The sequence below is a fragment of the Bolinopsis microptera genome, chromosome 6, assembly GCF_026151205.1.
Source record: "Bolinopsis microptera isolate Bmic1 chromosome 6, MBARI_Bmic_1.0, whole genome shotgun sequence".
NCBI lineage: Eukaryota > Metazoa > Ctenophora > Tentaculata > Lobata > Bolinopsidae > Bolinopsis > Bolinopsis microptera.
In genome coordinates, this window is record NC_087077.1 from 4,652,545 (window position 1) to 4,674,084 (window position 21,540).

The 21,540-nt window shown below is 38.1% G+C and overlaps 2 protein-coding genes across 8 annotated transcripts in view; both read right to left on the reverse strand.

Annotated features, from left to right (window-relative positions):
- The window catches only part of LOC134817595 (dynein intermediate chain 3, ciliary-like), a 120,915-nt gene that overhangs the window by 55,851 nt on the left and 43,524 nt on the right, over positions 1-21,540 (reverse strand). The window lies entirely within an intron of this gene.
- LOC134817533 (protein CLEC16A-like) lies at positions 8,066-21,008 on the reverse strand. 6 transcript variants are annotated; one of them, XM_063826679.1, is made up of 25 exons: positions 20,874-21,008; positions 20,621-20,749; positions 20,353-20,489; positions 20,080-20,228; positions 19,697-19,801; positions 19,144-19,222; positions 18,566-18,786; positions 18,202-18,330; positions 17,888-18,004; positions 17,626-17,758; positions 17,262-17,405; positions 17,021-17,096; positions 16,719-16,972; positions 15,476-16,143; positions 15,002-15,115; positions 14,685-14,854; positions 14,196-14,338; positions 13,307-13,441; positions 12,388-12,482; positions 12,095-12,220; positions 11,035-11,073; positions 10,617-10,689; positions 10,303-10,429; positions 9,802-9,980; positions 8,066-9,230 (listed from the first exon to the last, which is right to left on the reverse strand). In XM_063826679.1, exons 1-25 carry the CDS (start codon positions 20,936-20,938, stop codon positions 8,983-8,985), a joined length of 3,855 nt encoding a protein of 1,284 aa, XP_063682749.1. In that variant the 5' UTR covers positions 20,939-21,008; the 3' UTR covers positions 8,066-8,982. The 6 variants fall into 6 exon arrangements, with proteins under 6 accessions (XP_063682749.1, XP_063682750.1, XP_063682751.1 ...); XM_063826680.1 differs by having other exon boundaries at positions 16,719-16,936; positions 16,997-17,096; XM_063826681.1 differs by adding an exon at positions 9,364-9,403 and having other exon boundaries at positions 16,719-17,096.

Below are 21,540 nucleotides of genomic sequence, written 5' to 3' on the forward strand. Positions count from 1 at the left end.
AAGCTATTTTTGCTGAGAATCAGCTTTTTCAAATTGTCTCTGACTTCTGTTCCAGCTGGGATTGTTTCATTTGCTGTGATTTCAACAGTTATTTTGAATTTTGGGACAATTTTGATTTTTTGCAGTAGATTTACAATAGACAGTAGTTGCACTGGATTTAATGAAGCCGGTATGTTTGGAATGAGGATCGAGCTGGTATGTTTGGAATGATCAGATCCGGTCTAACTCTGGTGTCAAACAGAACCTTCACTGCATCTTGGTAAGAGGTAGCGATTGGGCCCCTTTACACTAATAAACTGTACTGATAACAGAGCTCAAAAATTCAACGTGTGAGCTAAAGTGGTGGAAAGCATAATTAATTACATGTTTGATGTGTCTTTACCTCACATATCAGTTAAATTAAAAAATGTTTGTAGAAATATTTATGATTAAAGGGGTCACTAATATTTTAACTAATTATTAACAGGGCCCCTTTAAGTGGGCAATAACATACGCTTTGACACAATAGCTATGTGTAAAGCTGATAACGGAGGGGAGGGGGGTTTATAATTGTCCAAAACGTGATTATGTAATATTTGAATGGTCCTAAATATGTAATTTTGGTCTTAAAATTAGTAGCCTTGTGTGGCCAACATTTATTTTTTTAAAAGTACGTAGAGACTTTTCAATTTAATTCAAAAATTCTATGTATGATTGATGGTACTTCAAGTCAGGTACATGGTCTGTTGGGTGACTCAAACACTGCACTAATAAAATTTATGTTGTTATTTTCAATCACATTTGAATTATTAATTTGGATGGGAAAATATTTATATATTTTTTCACATAGTCTGATGATACTTTATAGAGATGTGTGATGTTGAATGAATTTTTACTTTACTTATTTTAAGTGTCATAAGCAGTGATGTCACAAAGGGCCCCGCCAACCCCGCTGTGCAAGGGGGTGCCAAATGTCGTTTGAATGTGGGACAATTTTGAAAAACTTAAACTACGGTACTAGCAAAACTGTGCGTTTTGCTCTAGAAACACACTTTTTAAAATATTTTACAGGTGTATCCTCTTAAATCATCTAATTTGTCCAATTTTAGGGAGGGGCGTCAACAGGGGAGGGGGCGCCAACAGGGGTGCTTTTTCAGCAGGGGGGCGCCAATAGGCAACGTTACGCCATAAGTCATAAGTTATGGCTCCACGCCTTAATTGAGAGACAAAATCGCAGAGCTATTAGTTATAGTCTTACAGTGTGAAGTAGTCCATTAGCTTCCTTGTTGCTGGATAGTGACAAAGAGGAACACCCAGATTGGATGCAAAGTTCAAATTTGTAACTTTGACGGCTGGCACTTTACACTTGGCAGTTTTGCTAATGTTTGAAAGAAATAATAGGAAAACAAATTCTAGGAAAACAAATTTAAATTTTGGTATTTATTAATAACAATCAAAACATATCATATCATAGAAATAAAGCCGCGCGTTGGTTGACTGCCTCAGTAAGGTGAATAATTTAAGCTTGAAGGTGCCCTGCGCATTTACAGAACCTTATGCGGCGATCACATATTCATGAGGACCTGTGAGCGCCAAATCTAATTTAAAGTTTCTAGAAATCATACATCACTATGGTGGCCGAGGAGGGTCATTTATTTTTTTTAATATTTTTTTTAATGACCCTCCTCGGCCACCATACATCACTACGAGTTACTCATGATTTTGGATTATAAGAGTGCTGATTGTCAGATATTTCATTCATTCATACTTAATCGGTTTAAAACTGTATATTTAGAACTCACTATTGTTTAAACTACGAAAGCAGAACGTAGATAATGGACAATATACCGACGACAATACAATGATTATTTTATACTAGGTCGTTTGGGTATATTTTATACAAAAAATACGAGACACCTTTGTCAGAAGTCTCTTCCATCTAATCTCATCCCTGCCCCAATGCAGATGGACTAGATGTGTATATAATATTAACTGATTGTTGATATTTCATATATAATATTGGTAGCATTGGACAATTTCCGTTACATCTGTATTTTGCTCTGCCAATTGCATCACTTGACTTAATTTATTGTATATATACTGTTTGACACATTTTATACCTATTTTATACAAGTTATTTATTAAAATTTGAATTATTAAGAATATTTAAGATGATCTAATGTATCAGTATTAATTATGTTTGATTTGATTTGATCTTCCATTAAATCTACAGCCAATAAACACAGGCAGTTCAAATATTAAATTGACGATGTAGTCGAGAACAATTATGGTGAATGTAGTAAATTGGCCAGTTTTTTTTTGTTTTTTAATTAGTAAATTGGCCTTTTGTGTTTTAAGATGATGAAGCGTTTTTTATATAATTATATATAATAATATATATAATAATATAAGTTATAGAGTCCTGTAACACTTTAGTGCTTTGCTCTGGTAACAGGTAAAAATAATATCACATTTGTTATTATACGTTTCAAAGTCGTATTATTGATTATATGTACTTTTCCTGCTGAAGAAATTAATGAAAATAGTATAGTGGCTGTTACTGGGCCGCGCTCAGCCTGTCATTCCGCCTAATCTCTATTAACATTAAAGCCTGGGGTCCTCAGGTAAAGTGGCTGCTGATTGAAATTATCAATAACTGACAGCAGGCTAAATTTTTAATAATAACTCCATATCACTCTATGAAGACCTTGATCATTGAAATAACTTGTCGAAGTTAATAGGCAGCGCTCAGCCTATTTGCTATCATTCCGTCATTTAGCTTTATATTCGGTTTGTAGGTTTATATATATTACTGGGCTTGCTCTAACCAGACCCCTGTCGCTTGCAGTAGTGCGCGACCGCCGAAGGCGGCCATGGAGTATATATTCTACTTGTAAAACAAGCGCGTCACGCAGTACGCGTATACACATGACTATGTGAACGTACGCGTATACACATGGCTATGTGAATTACTGGGCCGCGCTCCGCCTGTCATTCCGCCGAATCTCTTATCTATTCGGTTTATGAATATGATAGCCTCAGGTAACATAATTGCAATTATGTTACCTTGGGACCTCAGGTTCGATGCATGGCGCGGCCTAGTATAATGCATTTTTATTTTACATTTAATTATAGCTTAGCATAAATGTTTATATGTTATAACCTACCTTGTAGCGCGATGCGTTACTGTGCTGCGCCGCGCACTCAATGAGGCTTCTCACAGCGACAGATCGGCGAAATGCGCTACTGTGCCTCGCCGAGCTGCCATGAATTGACATCGTCAATTAATAACCTTCCAAGACGCGCGCCGAATTGGAACAAATATTTTAAGAATATCATCCGTTAATAGTGCAATAGTGCATCACGCTACAATTCAAAAACAAATTACTGACTGTCAGAGCTGCACGTTTGACAGTGGGGCTTCCAGGCTTCCCCATCACGTTATGGACGAAGTTCAACGCAAATTTACCAACCCTCCTCAACACCTTGCTCTATCCAGAGCCCTTGCGCTTGTAGTGGCGCGCGCCCGCCTCACGGCTTGTGAAACAAGCGCGCCCGCAGTGGCACGAAAGCACATGGTTAGGTGAACTCGACACCAATCGTTTGCATCATTTAACCAAATCAGAGAGCGTGCACTCAACGTATCTCTCGATATCTTCCATTCCATACCCCCTCTCCAAGATACTGATCGGACAACACGACATCAAAGTCACCCACTCCTTTACCTGGGGACCCGGACCTCAGGCTATCATGTTCAGGCCAGGCTGAGCGCGGCCCAGTAACCACTCCTCAGCTCAGCTACCTCCTCACCAAGACAAAGACCGGAAGACTCACCACAACGCCTACCTTACTCGGGATTATTATAACCGGGATAAAGTGGTGGGTTTTGGAAGATTCCGCCATATTTTTCCCGGTCATAAAAAACCCGCCGACTCAGATTGTGGGGTTCCAAGGGGATGGTGATCATCATATTTTACATGAAGTCTCATAGGATACAAGGATACAAGGATACAAGGATACAAAAGTGATAATTATTTTATTGAATTCACAATAGTTATAATTCTGAAATAATTTAAGGTTACACAATTCTAGTTATTTACAGATGTGTAGGGATAAAATAGAAATGTTTAATATAATACTATTTTTGAGGTCCTATAGCATTATGCATTGGCCAGTATTTGAGTGGAAATCTGGGCTCTTATAGTAGGCTGTAAAATTTTCGTTCACAGAGAGAATTGAATGGATTGCTCTTGCTGAGGCAGTAAATTTTGAAGGGGCTAGTGTTTTATCGGATAGTAAACCGGCTAGGTCAGTAATATTTTTGGGATGGAAGTTAAATTTTTCTCTAACTGAGGAGTAGAGTAAACAGTCAGTTAGAACATGAATTTCGTCCTCAATAGGCTTAAGCCCCTTGCTGAAAAAGCAAAAAGTGCACCATCGATGTTCTCTTGGTACTAGGGGGGTTTCGTAACGGCCCCTCTCAATGTAATTGTAAAGATTGTGGCAGCTAATACGAAACCTTGTTAAGCTTTTCCGAGCATCGGGGATCTTAACCACTCCTAAGTATGTTTCTGGTTCAAAATCATGTTTAATTTGATTGTAGAATTCTAATTTAGGTGAGGATGCCTTGGCAGATTTCCAGGTATCCACAAATTCTTCCCTCATGTTGTGACTGATTTGGGTAGAGAGCTTGGATTTTGAAGTGGATGAGTGGGGGAAGTTATATTTGGTGAGAAGATTAGAGATGTTGGTGTACCAAGGAAGGCCCAGCATAATCTGCTCGTGAAATGCAGCGGAGAGAAGTTCATTTTCAGTGCTTTCAAGGCGAGTATAGAAATCTATTGCAAGTTTGCAGGCTTCAAAGAAGAGGGGGTGGCGCCCACTTTCGCCCCAGCAGCCTATATTTGATGCTTTTGAATGGACAGACAAGGACCACTTGATAAACTTAAGGTGGAATCTTTCATAGTGGTCTTGTGAGATGTACCTGAGAGTATGCTGGGGGTTGGCTTTGCTATCTGTTTTGGAGAGGTATCTCATGGTTTTTGAGTGAGGACATAAGATTTGGCAGCCATAGAGCAGTATCGGTTTTATTAGAGAGTCAAATAGAATGTTTAGAGAACGGTGAGAGAGGGCATCTTTGACGATATTGCCTTTGAGGCCATAGAGAGCACGGAGAGCCTTGGCCCTCAGTTCAGTATTTGCTGCTGTAAAAGATCCATTTCTGTGGAATATAATGCCAAGATAGCAGTATTGAGTATTTTTCGGTGTGTTGGATGGGCTGGCCTCCCAAAATGAATGTTTCATAGGATTGTTTTCTTTTAGGAGGGCAGAATATGAGAATCTTGGTTTTTTTAAATATTTACTTCAAGGCCCATAGAGTTACAGAAGTCGAATAGGATGTTTATATTGTCTTGCAAGGCCTTGGGACTTAGGGCAAGTAGGACAAGATCGTCAGCCCAGAGCAGATGTGATATTAGGACGTCAGCTAGAATAGGATAATCACCAACAGATTTCAGGAGAGATGACAAGTCGTTGATATAGATTTTAAAAAGGTCCGGTGATAGAGGGTGTCCCTGCTCTGTTCCTTTTCCAATGTCAATATTAGGGGACAAGAGTTTGGAGATTTTTATATGAGCTATTGAGTTTCTATACATATCACTTAGGCAATTGAAGAAGTTTCCAGTTATTCCAAGGCATGTGATTTTGTGCAGAAGGAGGTCCCTACATACAGTGTCAAAGGCCTTTCTTAGATCAACAAAGCATGCATAGAGACGAGCTTTCTTAACCTTGGTATATTTGTCAATGACTGTCTTAAGGGTAAAAACGTGGTCATTTGTTTGAGCACCCTTCGAGAACCCTAGTTGTTCTTTTGGGTCAGGGCAGTAGAGCTTTTTGAAGTGCAGGAGACGCTCAAGTAAGATGCTAGAAAACAGTTTACCCATACAGCTACCAACAGCTATTGCTCTGTAGTTGTCCAGGCTGAAAGGGTTGCCAGACTTGTAAATAGGAGTAATGATGCTGGTGTGCCATGGATAGTAACCGGAGACCAGTGAGTGGTTGAAGTTTTTGAGGATGGCTTTGAGACAAAGCGGAGTTACGCTCTGAAGCATCTCGTTGGATATCAAGTCGTTTGAGCAACTTTTACCTTTTTTGAGATTTTTGATGGCAGAGGTCACTTCAGATTCTGACATGAGCTTATTTAGGATATCCAGATCTGGTGGTTCAGGGTAATGTTTGTGATTGTGGTGAGTGAGATCTGGCTCCTGGTCTGGTTTTTTATAAAGGGATGCAAAGAAGTCATGGAAGCTAGCTAAATCAAATTTGTCAAGTAAGGGGCTAGTGTCATGTTCTTGTTTAAGCCGTTTAAATTTTTTCCAGTCGAGTATGTGACCTTCTTCTATAGCTTCATTTAACTTCTTAAGAAAAGCTACTTTCTTACTGTTTACAAAATTGCTATGCTTGTTGCGTTGCTTAAAATATTCTAGTCTGAGGATACTGTTACAGTGCTTACTACCAAGCCGATTTGCTAGCCTATTAAGGTTCCGCCGCGAGGAGTTGACTTGTGGGTCGAACCATTTTTTACGGGCAGAATTTTTGGGAGGCTTTTTCACTTTTAAGGCTATATCAGCAGCACTGTGGAGACATTTTATGACTGCATCGTTCAGTTCGTGATTGCCCTCCAGAGTACTGCTAAATTCATTTGTCACAATGCTTTCCAGATTGTTGATAATTTCGGGAGAGGTAAGGGCTTTTTTAAATAGTGAATGGGAGGTGTTGCTGTCCCACTTATAGCCACAAGGAAAGTTAGAAAAGTCTGGGAGCTGGAAGTTTGCGACAAATGGTTCAAATGTAGTGAGTTTCAAGACTAATGGACAATGATCAGAGTATGATGTAAACTCTTTTACTTGGAGAGAGTTTACATGATCTCTTGCCCATGAGGTGATTACAAAATAGTCGACCACACTGCTTCCATTGTATTTGTGACAGGTCATTTTTCCAGTGGTGTCCCCAAGGGTACGACCATTAAGAATTTTGAGTTGGTTATTGATAACCATGTCAAGGAAGTGTTGGCAGTGGGGTTCAGATATTGTAAGGTCAGAATTGTTTCTTGGTTCTTCTATGTCGTGCTCGAGTCCAATGTCGTTATAGATATGTGCTAGAGAAGACTTTTGAAGCAGTGGATGGAGGGCTGTAACTTTATTGGCGGTTGCTACCATAATTTCGTTATAAAAATCACAATTTGGTTATAGAAATCAGATTTCAGGGTGGACCGTGATCCTCACTTTTCTTGCCCATGAAGTGAGTAAACTGTGCCACTATTTCATGGTCCACGGTGGATTGATTACTGGAGCAGTTGAAGATGCAAAGCCAAGACGTTCCCCAATACCAAGCGGTGGGCAGAAAATTAAGCTCCGGCTGACCTTCAGAGCAGTAGCCCCATTAGCGGACAAAATGAAAGTCTTGTTAAGACAACAATACAACTTCGAATTTGACGGTCAGCAGCAGTGAGCAGGGGGATATCAATAATGATAATGGAGGGGACATTAGCGATAATGAGAATGAGAATACGCTTTAATGAAGATTTGACTTATTATTGCTATAGATTTATTTTCCTTTAAATACTAGACGTGTCTTTTTTTCTATTTCTGAGTAATATCAGTAACTGTAAATTGAAATAACTTCTTTAACAAGTAACAAAAACAGAAATTTCGGTTGAAAATTTGTTGACCTCTGAAAAAAAACTTGAAAGGTCGGCCACCGGTAAATACATGACCGGGATAATTTGGCGGGTTTTGGGAAATTCCGCCATATTTTTCCCGGTTATTAATTTTCCCAGTCATAAATTAACCCGCTATAATATTCCCGAGTAAGGTACTCAATTTTACCTGGCCGGCAAGCTGCAGTCCCTGTGCGCGGCGCTCTTTTAAAGCTTCCTGAACAGGAATACGTGAGAGAAGCGAGCAATATACTAGCAGGCTCAAGGCTAGGGCAGGTAAACTCAATCTCGCAAATTTTATTTCCTGTCCCTACGAACTGTGAGTAAAAACATTAGACTTAGAGACGTTAGACCAAATGAAAAACTATCTTGTGTTAATTAAAATTGAAAACATTGCAACCGGGGATTAGAATTAATCTTTGGAGACATAGATATGTATTGACATTATCAATTATGATCACATTTATATACAACAATTTTGTACTACCTATTATTACAATTACCATTACATTTAAAATTTGAAAAAAATTGAAATTTATCGTATGATTCATAATCTGTGATCTGAGATCGTGTTAACGCTAATTAATATTATAACAGTCATGACTAGCGTCACTGATCAAGTCAATATCTTTAGCAGCAATAAAATGCAAAATATTTTGCATTATAATCAACATTTTACAACAAGTGAAGATCTGGAAAAATCGTAGTTATCAATCGATACTAACAATACCAAATACTAAAACAATACAGGTAAAAGCCGGGAACTTTGTGTCATCGCCATTTTGCCATCGAAGTCTTGGACGAAGAGTCGTTAAAAACATGAAATATTTTGATGAAAAATCATGTCCAAAACCCAAATATTTGGAATGGATGGCAATCAGCAATGACACATCCAGCTGCCATCACACTCAACTAAACCATAAGATAGATAAATCAATCATCAAAATATTCTCAGTTTCTGTTGATCGGTATCTCAAATAGCCCTTCAACATACTGAAAGAGCCCCTAATATGACTTTCGTCACACTAATCAATCGTCTGTTTTCAAACACATTAAACATCTACGAAGAGTCCCTGCTACTTGAATTCCCTTTTCTATACAGTTAGCTCACGACTCACGACTCACGTGGAACACATCACACGGCTTTATACACGTGTTTTACTTGGCGGCGCTCACTGCTCAGCCTGGGGTCCCCAGGTATAATACACGTGTTATACCCAGAACCCACGTGTTATACCCAGTACCCACGTGTTATATCCAAATAAGGAAATATCCAGGGAGGCTTATCACACGACTTCAGGGTCCGGCAATTTAGCCAGAGACTTACGAGGGGAACTGGGAGTGCCGCTACTAGACCCGCTGGTAGAGCCACCCTTCCTCCTCGAATTACTGAGTGACGTCACGTCACGTGGTGTGACGTCATGACTCTTCTCCGAACCACTCACAGACGAGGCGGCGGAGGATTCAGGGGAGGTTGGGAGTTTGGGGATTGATACGTTACTTTTCTCGGCTTTACTTTTGCCTATGTTTGGGCCTGGGTAAAAGAGGTCAGTTATAGTCTTAGAGATCTCTCAATTTCCTGAATAGAGTTCATGTCATTGAATTTTTTCTTATTACCCCATAATTGTTACTTGTTTCACACGTGAAGTTATAGTTAAAATACCCACCCTTATTCTGTAATGTCACCTCAAGTTGTGTGTTCGAAGGCTGTAAAATATCGTTAATTAAATAATCTACAGTATTGAGATAATGAATGAATGAAGTAAAACAGCTATCTACATATAACTTTAGCGTGAAATCAGCAACACAGCAAATCACTATCAGCATGAGAAATAAAACAATCTCCAAATTTGTAAGCAAGTTTTGTGCCAAATAGAATTTAATTTTAGTAGAACTGTAATATCCAATTTTAATGATTCAATGAACTCCATTCAGGACTTGGTTTAAACCAAAAGTAAAAAACAATGTAAGAACTCCCAATTCAATTAATTTAAGATATTAAATAATCTGTCCCAAAAATATTTTCAAAAAACACGGAAATTGGAAAACATGCTCTCCTCTAACTTGTCAGATGATTTAAAAGCCAAAGAACAACATTTAGTTACCTTTCTTAAGTGCAGTAGAAGTGACCCGAGAGTTTCCGAGGAATGGTTCTTCAGGTATGCGGCCAGGCATGTCGAGCACGTGGGATAACTTGAATCCCTTCAGTTTTTGTAAACTTTCTCTGCCTTGTTTCAGGCGAGTTTTTGCAGCAAAGCATCTGATGTGGTCCTCAAACTGAAATCTGAAGGAAGGGTTCAATCAAAATGAAGTCAAGTATAACTTTATATTGGAGTTAGATTTATCTTGAAGAGAAAAGGTTAGGGTCGTTCATGTATCACTGAAGGGGAGGGAGGGGGTTTCTAAATGATTACACTAGTGTAATTTGAACCGAATAGCTACGTATAAAACTGGTCACGAAGGGGGGAGGGGAGGGGACCGGGGGTGATAACATAAACGGTAATATGTGAACGACTCCTTAGCTTATGGCATTCTCTTAGCTCGAAATAACATACCGAAGGGCATATAAATATATCTGCTAAACTAACGAGGTTTAAAAAACTAACTTGGCTCTGAAGGAGAAGTTGTTAGATCCGCTCTTTTCAATAGTGACGAGCAGGTTACGATTATTATCCTTGTCTGGCCTGGCGTCAACACACTGCAGTGGAGCCACAAACTGGACGATACCATACCCTGAAACATTGGATATATTATCACAGGGTATAGAAGTGCCACTCACAACTCACAAGGCTTGGTTGGAGAACTTGGCTTGGTTCCAACACTAGAGGAACCCTTTTGCACGTCATCTTCAATGGCCAACGTGGTAGCGTCCTTAGGGATTTTCAGTTTTGGTTGCACGATTACTAGTGGTTTAACTAACCTAATCTCCCAGGCGCATTGTCGGGTTCTACCAGTATCAGTTGATGAGTATCAATAACAAGGAACCTCTTCACCTGGAGCAAAAAGTCTAGGGTAAGAGGCAAAAAATGAATGGATACATTTCAAATAACTTCTTTTTTTCATAACATAATATTATCATAATTCTTCATTTGAAGAAATCAAACGATCTTAATTATTCGTTTTAAATTATTACAAAATTTCAGCCAGCCACAAAGCAACAGTTAAGCGAGCCAGAATACGATTTTATATCAGACATTTACAGCTCGTTTTATGTAACGATGTTGGTCAAAACAAATATGTTCAAAATTCAATCATTAGAATAGTCAAGTGATTTGAAAGATTGTTTTTCGCTTTAATAATATCAGAAAACACAAGATTACGGTTGACGAATAACTCACGGGAGAACGCATGTTACTAAGGAGCATACTTGCAAAGCCCTGTATTTTTGGTATGAACATCACAATATACAGCGGGGGGGTTAGGACTTAGGGGGTCATTAATATTGTTATACGGTTAGAGGGTCATTAAATCGGGTAAACCCCCCTCAAATCCTTGCTGAGAGCAGGAACACCTAATATTGGGGGGGGGGGGGGGGGCCAACCATATTAAAGTATATTAAAATGTAGGATTTTTTCCAATTTTGACCCGGGGATATACTTTAATATACTTTAATATACTTTAATATACTTTAATATACTTAAATGTACTTTAATATACTTTAATGTACTTTAATATACTTTAATATTCCTACATTTTCTCTATTAAAATTTTGAATCCATATTACTTACCATATACTTGACCAATTTATGAGCCAAAATATATGAATTATGAGTTCAGGGGACTAGCAACTGGCTTATCTTCTAATCTACTAATTGTAGGTATATTAAAGTATATTAAAATGTAGGTTTTTTTTCCAATTTTGACCCGGGATATACTTTAATATACTTTAATATACTTTAATATACCTACATTATAAAAAATTATGTGAAAAGTTTTGTTGTATTTAATGTATAGATTAGATTTACCTTTCATGTAAAGTTAGTCTTGTTCAAAGATATTGATACTTGACCAATTTATGAGCCAAAATATATGAATTATAAGTTCAGGGGACCAGTAATTTGCTTATCTTCTAATCTACTAATTGTAGGTATATTAAAGTACATTAAAATGTAGGATTTTTTCCGATTTTGACCCGGGGATATACTTTAATATACTTTAATATGGTTGGCCCCCCCCCCCCCCAATATTACAGTAACCCTCCAATATTCCCCCATACTATAGTTGAATTCTACGAACGCACCAAGTGTTATAATTTCATGTACCAGTTCCCTACTTCAGAATTCGTTACATTTGATCTTATGTAGAGTGTAGACGAGGCAATTAATTTTACACTATTGAGTCAGATAAATATCATACGATAAACAAGCTAGATTAACTAACGCACAAAAATGATCTTACCACGTCATTTTCAGAGATAACCGCACAAGCTATCAGATCGCTGTGGTTCAGGTTTAAAATGTCTCCTTTTGTAACTTGCAATGAAAGATTGAGCAACGGTAACTCCTGTTCTTCTTGACCCACAGCCTGATAATGTTTAGATTAACTACTATATTTAGTGAAGAAATATTCTCTGAATAGTGGAAGAAAAATAATTCGTGGAAGAATTAGCTTCTAGTTTCTAGTTTTGATAGGTCAGCTGATAATCTAGAGGTGTGGTAAGTTTTACATAGAGTCATTATTGGTTAATATACCTCAAGCCATAGGCGTCGAATTGTAAAGAACACCATAAGCGACTTTCTCATTTTCTCAAAATCACCACAAGGCAATCTCTTCGTAAAGTCGATACCTGAGCATATTAAATTATTGGTTTCAATAAAATCTGTAATAATCATATTCGCAACATGTTGTTTTCTTGCTCGGATACCTTTTACCCTGTGACGTCAACTGAGCTCATTATTTTTTGACAAAGCTGTGATGGTAGGAAAAAATCAATCTACCGCAACGTAACTGCTGCCAATTTTTCGTAGTCATATGTTTACAAGAACACTGAACACAGTGAAACAGGTTAGCGTAATCATTATCATAAAATTGTTGGAAAATGTAACTGAATAATTGTGTTATCACTTATCTGTGTTTGTCAAAACTTCCTAAATGTATGCTGAGGATACTCCCTTAGGATACGTTAGGGCTCCTAGGGAAGTAGGGGTACTACTAAGGGTACTACAGCTAGGCGAGTAGGGGTACTGTTGTTCCATGTAAGGTCTGATTACTAAGCCGGAGCTAAGATGACGTCACAGGGTATAAAGGGCAGTGTACGACACATGAAGAATACGATCACGTGACCGATGTGAACAAGGTCACGTGTACAACAGTTAACTATAAAGTTTAAATTCCAAAAGATCAGCCATCAGTGTACAACTCTAAAATTATGATGAAGATTTTGCCACGGATGGGATACGCAATACGTGCCTGGATCTTTCTATTTTCTAAGCTATATCGCGGTGCATTAATACTCACGTGCGCGGCTAAATTTCATTACAAGATTTCGCCAAAAACTAGTTGTAGCAGTTGCAAAAGTTTATTATTAGTCCGGTCGCATGATTTTGTGGATATACCACAACAGTTTAGTAAAGCAACAAACAAACTCGTTTATTCAACATATTTACAAACCTGTGAGTGGAGTGTAGACTGGTCCTAGTAACATACACTCATCCCCCATCAAGTGTGCCACATTCGTTGGGCGACGTTTATTGAATGCTTTGAATTCCTCGTCGAACAATTCCACAAACAGTGTGTTGTCCTCTCCTGAAAAAGTGGCGTTCTTGTCTAATGAGATATTCGGATATTGACTATAGCACATACATATATTTCTATAGAAGTTAAGGACTGTGTCCATGTATCACTACATTCACTAGGGTTAACTAGGTTGATATAACACCTGCGACCATCATAATATAAGTACATTGGATACACGAGTTAACGAAAGCGAAAGAAAGAAAGGGGCCGATGTAAGATGTGGGCTGTATTGAGGGGGTTTCAAAGGATAAAATCTAGGGTTTTTGAGATTTCTGAAGATGATTAGAATTGAGACTGGAGGGCCAAGGATAGGAAAATTCATTAGAGACGATATTTTCATATTATTATTCTTTTAGCTATTTATTTTATTGTCAAAAGGAAGTCTCAAGCTTGCATTCCCTAAAGTACCCATACTGATTACAAAACCTCCTCATCTTGAAACACTGTGTATTCCTCAGCTCATAACTCTGTGACATAGTGTAGAACGTACGGTAATGACTCTGCAAGCAAGTGTGTGCACATGGAACAGTGTTTGCACACATCTCTAATTGCTTACACGCTTAATTATAAACATACATCTGCTCAATGATTTGTAATACGCACATGTCAGCCATTATACGGAATCAATTAGGATTCAGGACATGATTATTATTGTCTATTACACTGGTAAGAAATCTCGTGTACAAATCTACGAGATACATTGTTAAAGATAAATCAGAAACTCTGTGATAACATTCTTCAAATAGTTGAAGAACACCCTTACCTGTGTAAAAGTTCCTGAGAAACCGCACAGAATTCTCTTTGACTGCAGTGAGAACAGCTAAGTGGTTATCATGAAGGAGCACTCTGTTTTCGTAGGTGGTCAACACGCGCAGTAATCTATCTGCTAATTCCACTGTTACTAACCTGGTGGCATATCATTATTCATTACTCTCCCTTGTAAGATATTTGCATACAGGGTATTTTCTGAAGGATTATCTACCCACCATTTTATTTGTGAGCTGTATTTATACAACAGTTTATAAACCGTTCAGGTCTCATACCTAATAATTATACCTAATATTACCTAATAATTTCACGCACGTAAATTATGGGTGGTCACACTCGTTATGAATACGGAGCTGCGACACCTTCCCTTAAAGTAAGAATCAGTACAATGCACACGAAGATATTGTAGTACATACTTACGACAGAACAAGAATTTGCACTATTTGTGGGAATTTATAAAAAAGTAAATAAAAAAAAAACATACCTGACACAGCCGTCAACATGACAAGACTTATCAAGTAGGTTTAACAATCTATCAACAATTCTATCATCGTAGTAGTAAGGAGCGGGCGGGCGGTGAGGCATTGATTTGTTAGTGAACATGGCGTACAATAGAGCTGCACTGAACAGTGCTTCTACGTCATCTTCACCCAGCTGAGAATTATATTAACTTACTTTTCATCTAACAAATTATTCCTTATTCAATGTCCATTTGCAAACATCATATTCTCACACCTGAGAAATAAAATCGATATGAAACCCATTTTATCCTAACATCTCAGAGATAAGAATCGGCGTTACCTCTAAACAGCTGAGTAAAGCATCGTAGAAGATACAGCTTCTGGTTGGTGGGCAGTGAAAGGCGTCCGCAAAGTGAGACGTGTCCGAGGTCTTTGTAGGGGTGAAAAACAGGTCCTGAAAAACAAACTTTAAGAAACCAGTACAACAGGTTACTGCTGTCAAGGAAAAACTATTACAGTAAAACCCCGATTTACCGCGGAGTTTGGGGGAAAGGAAACATCCGCGGTAAATCGGGGTTCGCGGTAAATCGGGGTTTTGTGTGTTTACATTATACATGTTAAGCCCTATTTGGGGGAAAGGAGATGGCCGCGGTGTATCGGGGTTTGCAGTAAATCGGGGCGCGGTATATCGGGGTTTTACTGTAATATGTATAATAGTGGTCAAAACTATACTCATAAGAAACGTAAAACATGCAAAAATATTCTTTTAATAGGCATCTTGTGAGTAACAGATAAGTAATGACAAAAAGGTAACCTCAGCAGAAGCGGTGGTAGGTAGTTTAGGGGGTGTAGCTGGCCTAGTGGGTGGTTCTGATGACAACTCCTTGTTAACATCTTTCAGAGTCTGGTTAACATCCTGAATCTCTACATCTGATAACGTTATCGTAGTGTCGTTATCAGAGTACTGTGTTTTGTCCTCGTCTGTTACAGGCTTATCAGCGGAGTTACCAGTTCTTGTTCCTGCCTTATCTTCTGCCTTATCTCCTGCCTTATCTGTATGATTGTTATCTTGAGTGTTAGAAGTACTGCTTTGTTCCTCCTCTGTAGTTGTAGTTGACAAGGGTGCGAGCACTTTCTCAGACTGAAACGCACCATTCTCAACTGAATTACCAGATGGTGACGGTGACGGTGGTTGAAGGGTGGGTGACTCAGGTTCGGGGGACCGGAACTCTGCAGTAGTAACCGAACTGTTTCCCTGAACTGCAGTGTCAGTGTCCACACTACGAGGCTCTGTCTCCAGAGAAGCAGAGTGACTGAGAGTGGAGTCTGATTCCAGGTTGGGGGATTGAGATCTCACGTCATGTGACACGTCATGTGACTGATCATGTGCATTGTTATTGTGAGCCGGATCCTGGTTTTCAGCAGCCACAACATCTTCAATATCCTGGGCTATGTTCTCCATCGTCTCACTGCTCACAATTCCTGTATAAAACCACATGTATTAGTATTGAGTATGAATTCGAAGAACCTGTGATAAAGTTAAAAATAACTGAAATTCTTACAATACACTGTATTGTTAATTCATCTGAATCACGCTGTAAGATTCTGGATAAATGCCAAAACATTACATGCTGTTCAAGAATTCCAATTTGATCAGTTGTATCAATTAGACTTAATTATGAATAAGCTCATATTTCACGCAAAATTCTGCCAAGAGAACTCCTAAAGTAAACTGAAACTTGTTTTCGGCATTTCTGTGCATCAAATTACTCATACATTATCAATTATCATGTACTATGTCAAGCGTACATAAGTCACGCACAGTACTGTAAAACATGGAGGACCTTGCAGTCTTCTGCCTTATCAGCAGTGTACACTGTGTGTCATATATTAATGGTGATAAATATAATATCATTGCATCAATCAATTATTTATTTTAGATAAAAGATGAAATCATCGGATAAGTAATTATAATTTTTAATGGCTTCAATCTATAAGATAGTAAGTGATAATTTGTTAACCATATAATATAATAGATAACCCAGAATGTAACCCACCTGAATCTTCAGAAACAGGGTACTCCATGTTACCAGCTTCATTTCCAGGCTCCTCCAACACTTCTCTATCTGTCACGTGATCCTCCACGTGGTTCTCATCAGGTATCACGTGACTTGTCTCAGGGGTGTTCTTGTAGTTATCTGGAGTAGAGAACCCATCCAGAACATCAGGAGTTGTGGTGGAGCTGGTGCTGTCTAGTTGGGGGACTAGGCTGGAGGTGGAGGGTGGGTCTAGTTGGGGGACTAGGCTGGAGGTGGAGGGTGGGTCTAGGCTGGAGGTGGAGGGTGGGTCTAGGCTGGAGGTGGAGGGTGGGTCTAGGATGTCTATAAAACTCTCTGTTCTACTGCTGTTCTCGCTGTTCTCACTGTTCTCACTGTCTGTTAGGAGAGAAGAGGAGGGTTAGAATGGGAAGAGGAGAACATGTATCGAGTAATAATCGTAGGGCATGAGATTTTGAGATCTACAGAAACTTTAGATTGGCGAAAAAATTCAGAGGAAAAACAAGAAATTCACAGAAAAACAAGAAACTCCTTGGAACTGACCAACATAAACAGCCTCACTATACGCACTGCTCTCCTTGCTAACTGTACTAGACTCTCTACTCCTTGCATCTCCTGGTACACTACTGTTCTTTAGTGAGGCCACTCTGTGTACTTTAGTTCCCAGTAGTGGGTCTATCCCTGCGTCTTGGGAAAACACTGTTACTTGTCAGTTAAGTAAAAGTGAAACACTGTTACTTGACAGTTAGGTGAGAGTGAAAGTGAAACACTTTTACTCGTCAGTTACGTGAAATTTGAGAGAGAGCTAGGTTGTCACTTCACTTACAAAGTGGTGGTTGTTATGCAGGGTTACAAAATTTTTAACACACTAAATACCTTAAATACCATTAAATAATACACTAAATACCTGGGTCGAGGATGCTCTTCAGATAACCAGTCTGACTAAACGTTTGCTTTTTCTGGTATTTTTCAAGATCCTTCATTCTGGATTCTTCTTGGAGTCTTTTTGCTTCTCTTTCTTTTAGTTCTTGCTTGTGCTCCTAGAACAGCCACGTTTTTAACATTATGTTCAACTTCAAGTTACAAAAATTATTATAGATTATAATATGAGAATGTAATATTAAAATCAAGAAAATATAACTGGATTTTTCATCGAGATCACTTTCTACCTTGGCGAGTCGAGTTGGTTGTAAGTTCTGTTTATTTTTAGGTATAACAGCAGGATTGAAGGTCTCCTGAATTCGATGGCTTGGTTTTGTAAACCTTCTCAACGTATCTGAACTCTCCTAAATAATTAATTTTTTAATTGTGCATAATTTGAGCAGACGTATCTTTTGTGTAACATATGTGTGACCGAAAGATGGAGACTCTTGGGTTAAAGCCTATTCATTCTTAATATAATTATAGCAGTGAAACATGTACTAGGTTAGGGTTTTCCCCGAAACTGATATAAAATGAAAGTGGAAGTGAAAGTGAAATATACCAAGTTAGGGTTCTCTTCAAAGCAGATGTAGAGTTTGAGCTGTTTGACAAGGGGAGGATGGGTAAGGATTAGGAAGACTTGCGAGAGAAGGAAGAGTGCACACTTTACACTAACTTGCGGGGAGTCAACCTGGAAACAGTCATTAACAGGTCATTATCATGTGATTAGCAGGTCATTATCATGTGATTAGCATGTCATTAACAAGTAATTAACTAAACACTAGTCATATAATAAGACGGATAGATCTAACACTACTTCGATATTTCCTTATCCCTCCTGTCGACGAACTTCTAATATCCTTATCAGACATCAGTAACAATCAGGAACAATACAGTCAAGCTAAATATAGCAGACAGCTACTAACCTTAAGACTTGGATCCAGTGAGTAGACGTAAAGAGGTATGAGCAGAGTATTGAGGAGATGTTCACATAACATACTGTTCAGAGACTGCATTTGTAGCAACATTATATCGTGTACATAGTGCATGTCATCTAGATGCAGTGCAACCAGGGACTCCAGTTTATTTCGGGTGAGATGTGTTGCTTCGGTTCTCAAACAGCGCTCCATCATTAATACGTTGTTGCCTGTTGCAGGAGAGGGGTTCACTTTCATTTCTCATTAAAAACATTGTGGTTGTTACAGTAAATGTGAGTGTTGTGCTTACATATGAGAACAATCTAGAAGCTCTATAATGATGTGAAATATTGTGCTATTAATATTAGAATACAATTTTAGAGAGAAAGGTTGTATTCAAATGAAAGAGCAATAGTCACATTTAATATTATAATATTGTGTTCAAGAACAGAAGATCCAAAATTTAATTTGTTTTAATTTTTATCAATAAACGTTTGTACATTTAAACCAGATAGTAATAATATGTGTTAATGAGACAAATTGCAATAGTTTCACTTTCACATAACTATAGTTTCACTTTCACGTACCAATGAACCATACGAGGTTACTGAAATAAGGTGCGGCTGTTTTGTCGTGGATAAACTTTATAATCGCTTCGTCTCCAACCTGAGATTAACAAAATAATAAGTACAACAGGATTTAATCGTCTACTAGATCACGGGTCAAGAACAATACTACAAGTATACCGCACTGGGGGTAGGGGTTAGGGGTCATAGACACTTTCATCTGCGACAATTGTTGGAACATGTGGTGAGTTGCAATGACACCATCCCTTAACTCAAATACGGATAAAACAAAGGGTTAATAATAAAACAAAGGATTGGTTTTATTTGCCGTAACATCAATTATTGATAAAGACAAACTAAAAACACCCAAGCACGTGCCTTTTATTAAAGTTAGAACTTGATGGGTGCCAAACATTTGGCAATTAAACTTACAAACTCTGAGCAACTAAAATCTAAATCACATGTATCTTCATACAAAGATTTGTATAAAGTAGTTGTACAAACATTGCGTCAGCAGTGCAGAACTAAAAACAAGAACAGAAACAACTCATTATTCTAGTTTTGTTGCTCTAACCTGATAAACGTTAAGAGTGAGAGTTCTGACTGCAATTCTAACCATACTCTCGTTATGGTTAAAGAACTTGATAGCTTCTGTATAGAGTGGAAAATCACGGAGATGCTGAAATAATGAATGAATGAAATAACTAATCAATCCAATACTTTCATTTTACTAACCGCCATTTTATTTAATGGTCATGTCAAAACACCCCGTTAAAATATGCTGTATTGTGGCTTTAACCAGAAACTGAAATCATTGTCCAAATTGTTCATGGAACAGTTAAACTCCAATATTCCTCAGGGCTCAGAGTTTGGGGGAAAGGAAACAGCTGCGGCAAATTGGTGGCCGGGGTGCTGTAAATCGGGGTTTTACTGTACTGTATGGCAAAAGCATCTTACCTCATTATAGAAGAAATGGATGGTGTTGCTATTCAGTTTGAGGGACAGGGTCTTCAGAAAAGATATGTAGTATGCCATGATCTCCTCGTCAGAAAAGTCGAATTCATGACAAATTACTGAGTTCACATGGTTGTTTGACAGGAGAAAATCTGCGGATATAAAAACAATAAAAATCTGCAAATCAGCGGTTTTTGGCAATGAATATTCAACATGTTTAGAAGTAGGGGATATACAAGTATTGAGTAAAAATGTGTAAAAGAGGTCTGAACTTACAAATAGAAGTTTCATTTCTGATGTTCTCGAACAAGATGTTGAGTGTTTGCAGAAGCTGGGTACAAACGTAAGCTCCACATTTTGGCTGCTCAATGATACTCAAGAAATAGCTTTGGATACCCTTTTCCAAGAAGAAACTGAAAATAAAATGGTGTAAGCAGTGTTGAAAGGAAAGTACAATATTAACCGAATTTATTTAAGCAAGATCACTTTATCTCTGTGGGATACATAAATAAAAAGGTGTTCTAAATAGCTAGAAGATACTTACTCAAATACTCTAGGGTCATTCTGGTCACCCCAGATGACAGTTTCTGCGATGGAGCGTAAAACTTCAACAATAAGTGTTTTATTATTATCAGTGACTATGGAGTTCTTTACTAAAACTGAGTAGAGGGACCTGCAGAAAGAATAATATAAATAAATGTTAAAGCTATGCAATGAAATGTATTAATGCTTATGATATCAATCTGGATTCATTTTGATAAATATGTTAATACCTCTTGTGGTCTTATTGTACTTACTTTAACAAATCAAGAGAAGGGGACTTGTTCTGTTTAACAACTGTTCCGAACCATGATCTTCTCATTATTAATCAGTGCCATTTTGTCATGATGCTACCTAACATTGGTGACATAGCATTAAGTAAACAACAATAGCAGAAAATTCATTAAGGAATTGAAGTTTGATTAAAGAATATAGCTTAATTAAGGAAAACAAATTTTAAGGAATACAAATTTGAATTTTGATCTTTATTACAGATTAAATATATCATAGATAAGCATAAAAGCCATGCGTCGGCTGATTGCCTCCAGGGACAAAAGGATTTCGCGGCATGTACGAAACCGCGAAATTTCCCTTTCTCCGCGACAAATCGCGATTTTTTATGTTTTCCGCGACAGACCGCGAAATCTCCCATTCTCCGCGACAAATCGCGATTTTTTCAGTTTTTCGCGAAAAATCGCGCATTTTCCTTTAAATCTGAAGACCAAATTTGTGCATTATCTTTTAAATCTGGGGACCAAATTTGCGCATTTTCCTTAAAATCTGAGGACCAAGTTTGCGTATTTTCCATAAAATCTGCGGGCCAAATGTCACGTTTTCTACAAGTATATGAAACCAATCACATTTTCAGCCTTCCGTGAGTTCTGATTGTAGGTACATTCTCGATACATATAACATACCTCTGAA

What these genes read in the sequence shown, in the direction of transcription:
- LOC134817533 (XM_063826677.1), bottom strand. Translation starts at nt 20,938, where the DNA reads ATGAGAAGATCATGGTTCGGAACAGTTGTTAAACAGAACAAGTCCCCT. An exon ending in TAACCTCGTATGGTTCATTG is followed by an intron (nt 18,787 to 19,143) that starts GTACGTGAAAGT and finishes CTCCTGCAACAG; the next exon opens with GCAACAACGTATTAATGATG. An exon ending in TAGTGAGGCTGTTTATGTTG is followed by an intron (nt 17,097 to 17,261) that starts GTCAGTTCCAAG and finishes CTCTCCTAACAG; the next exon opens with ACAGTGAGAACAGTGAGAAC.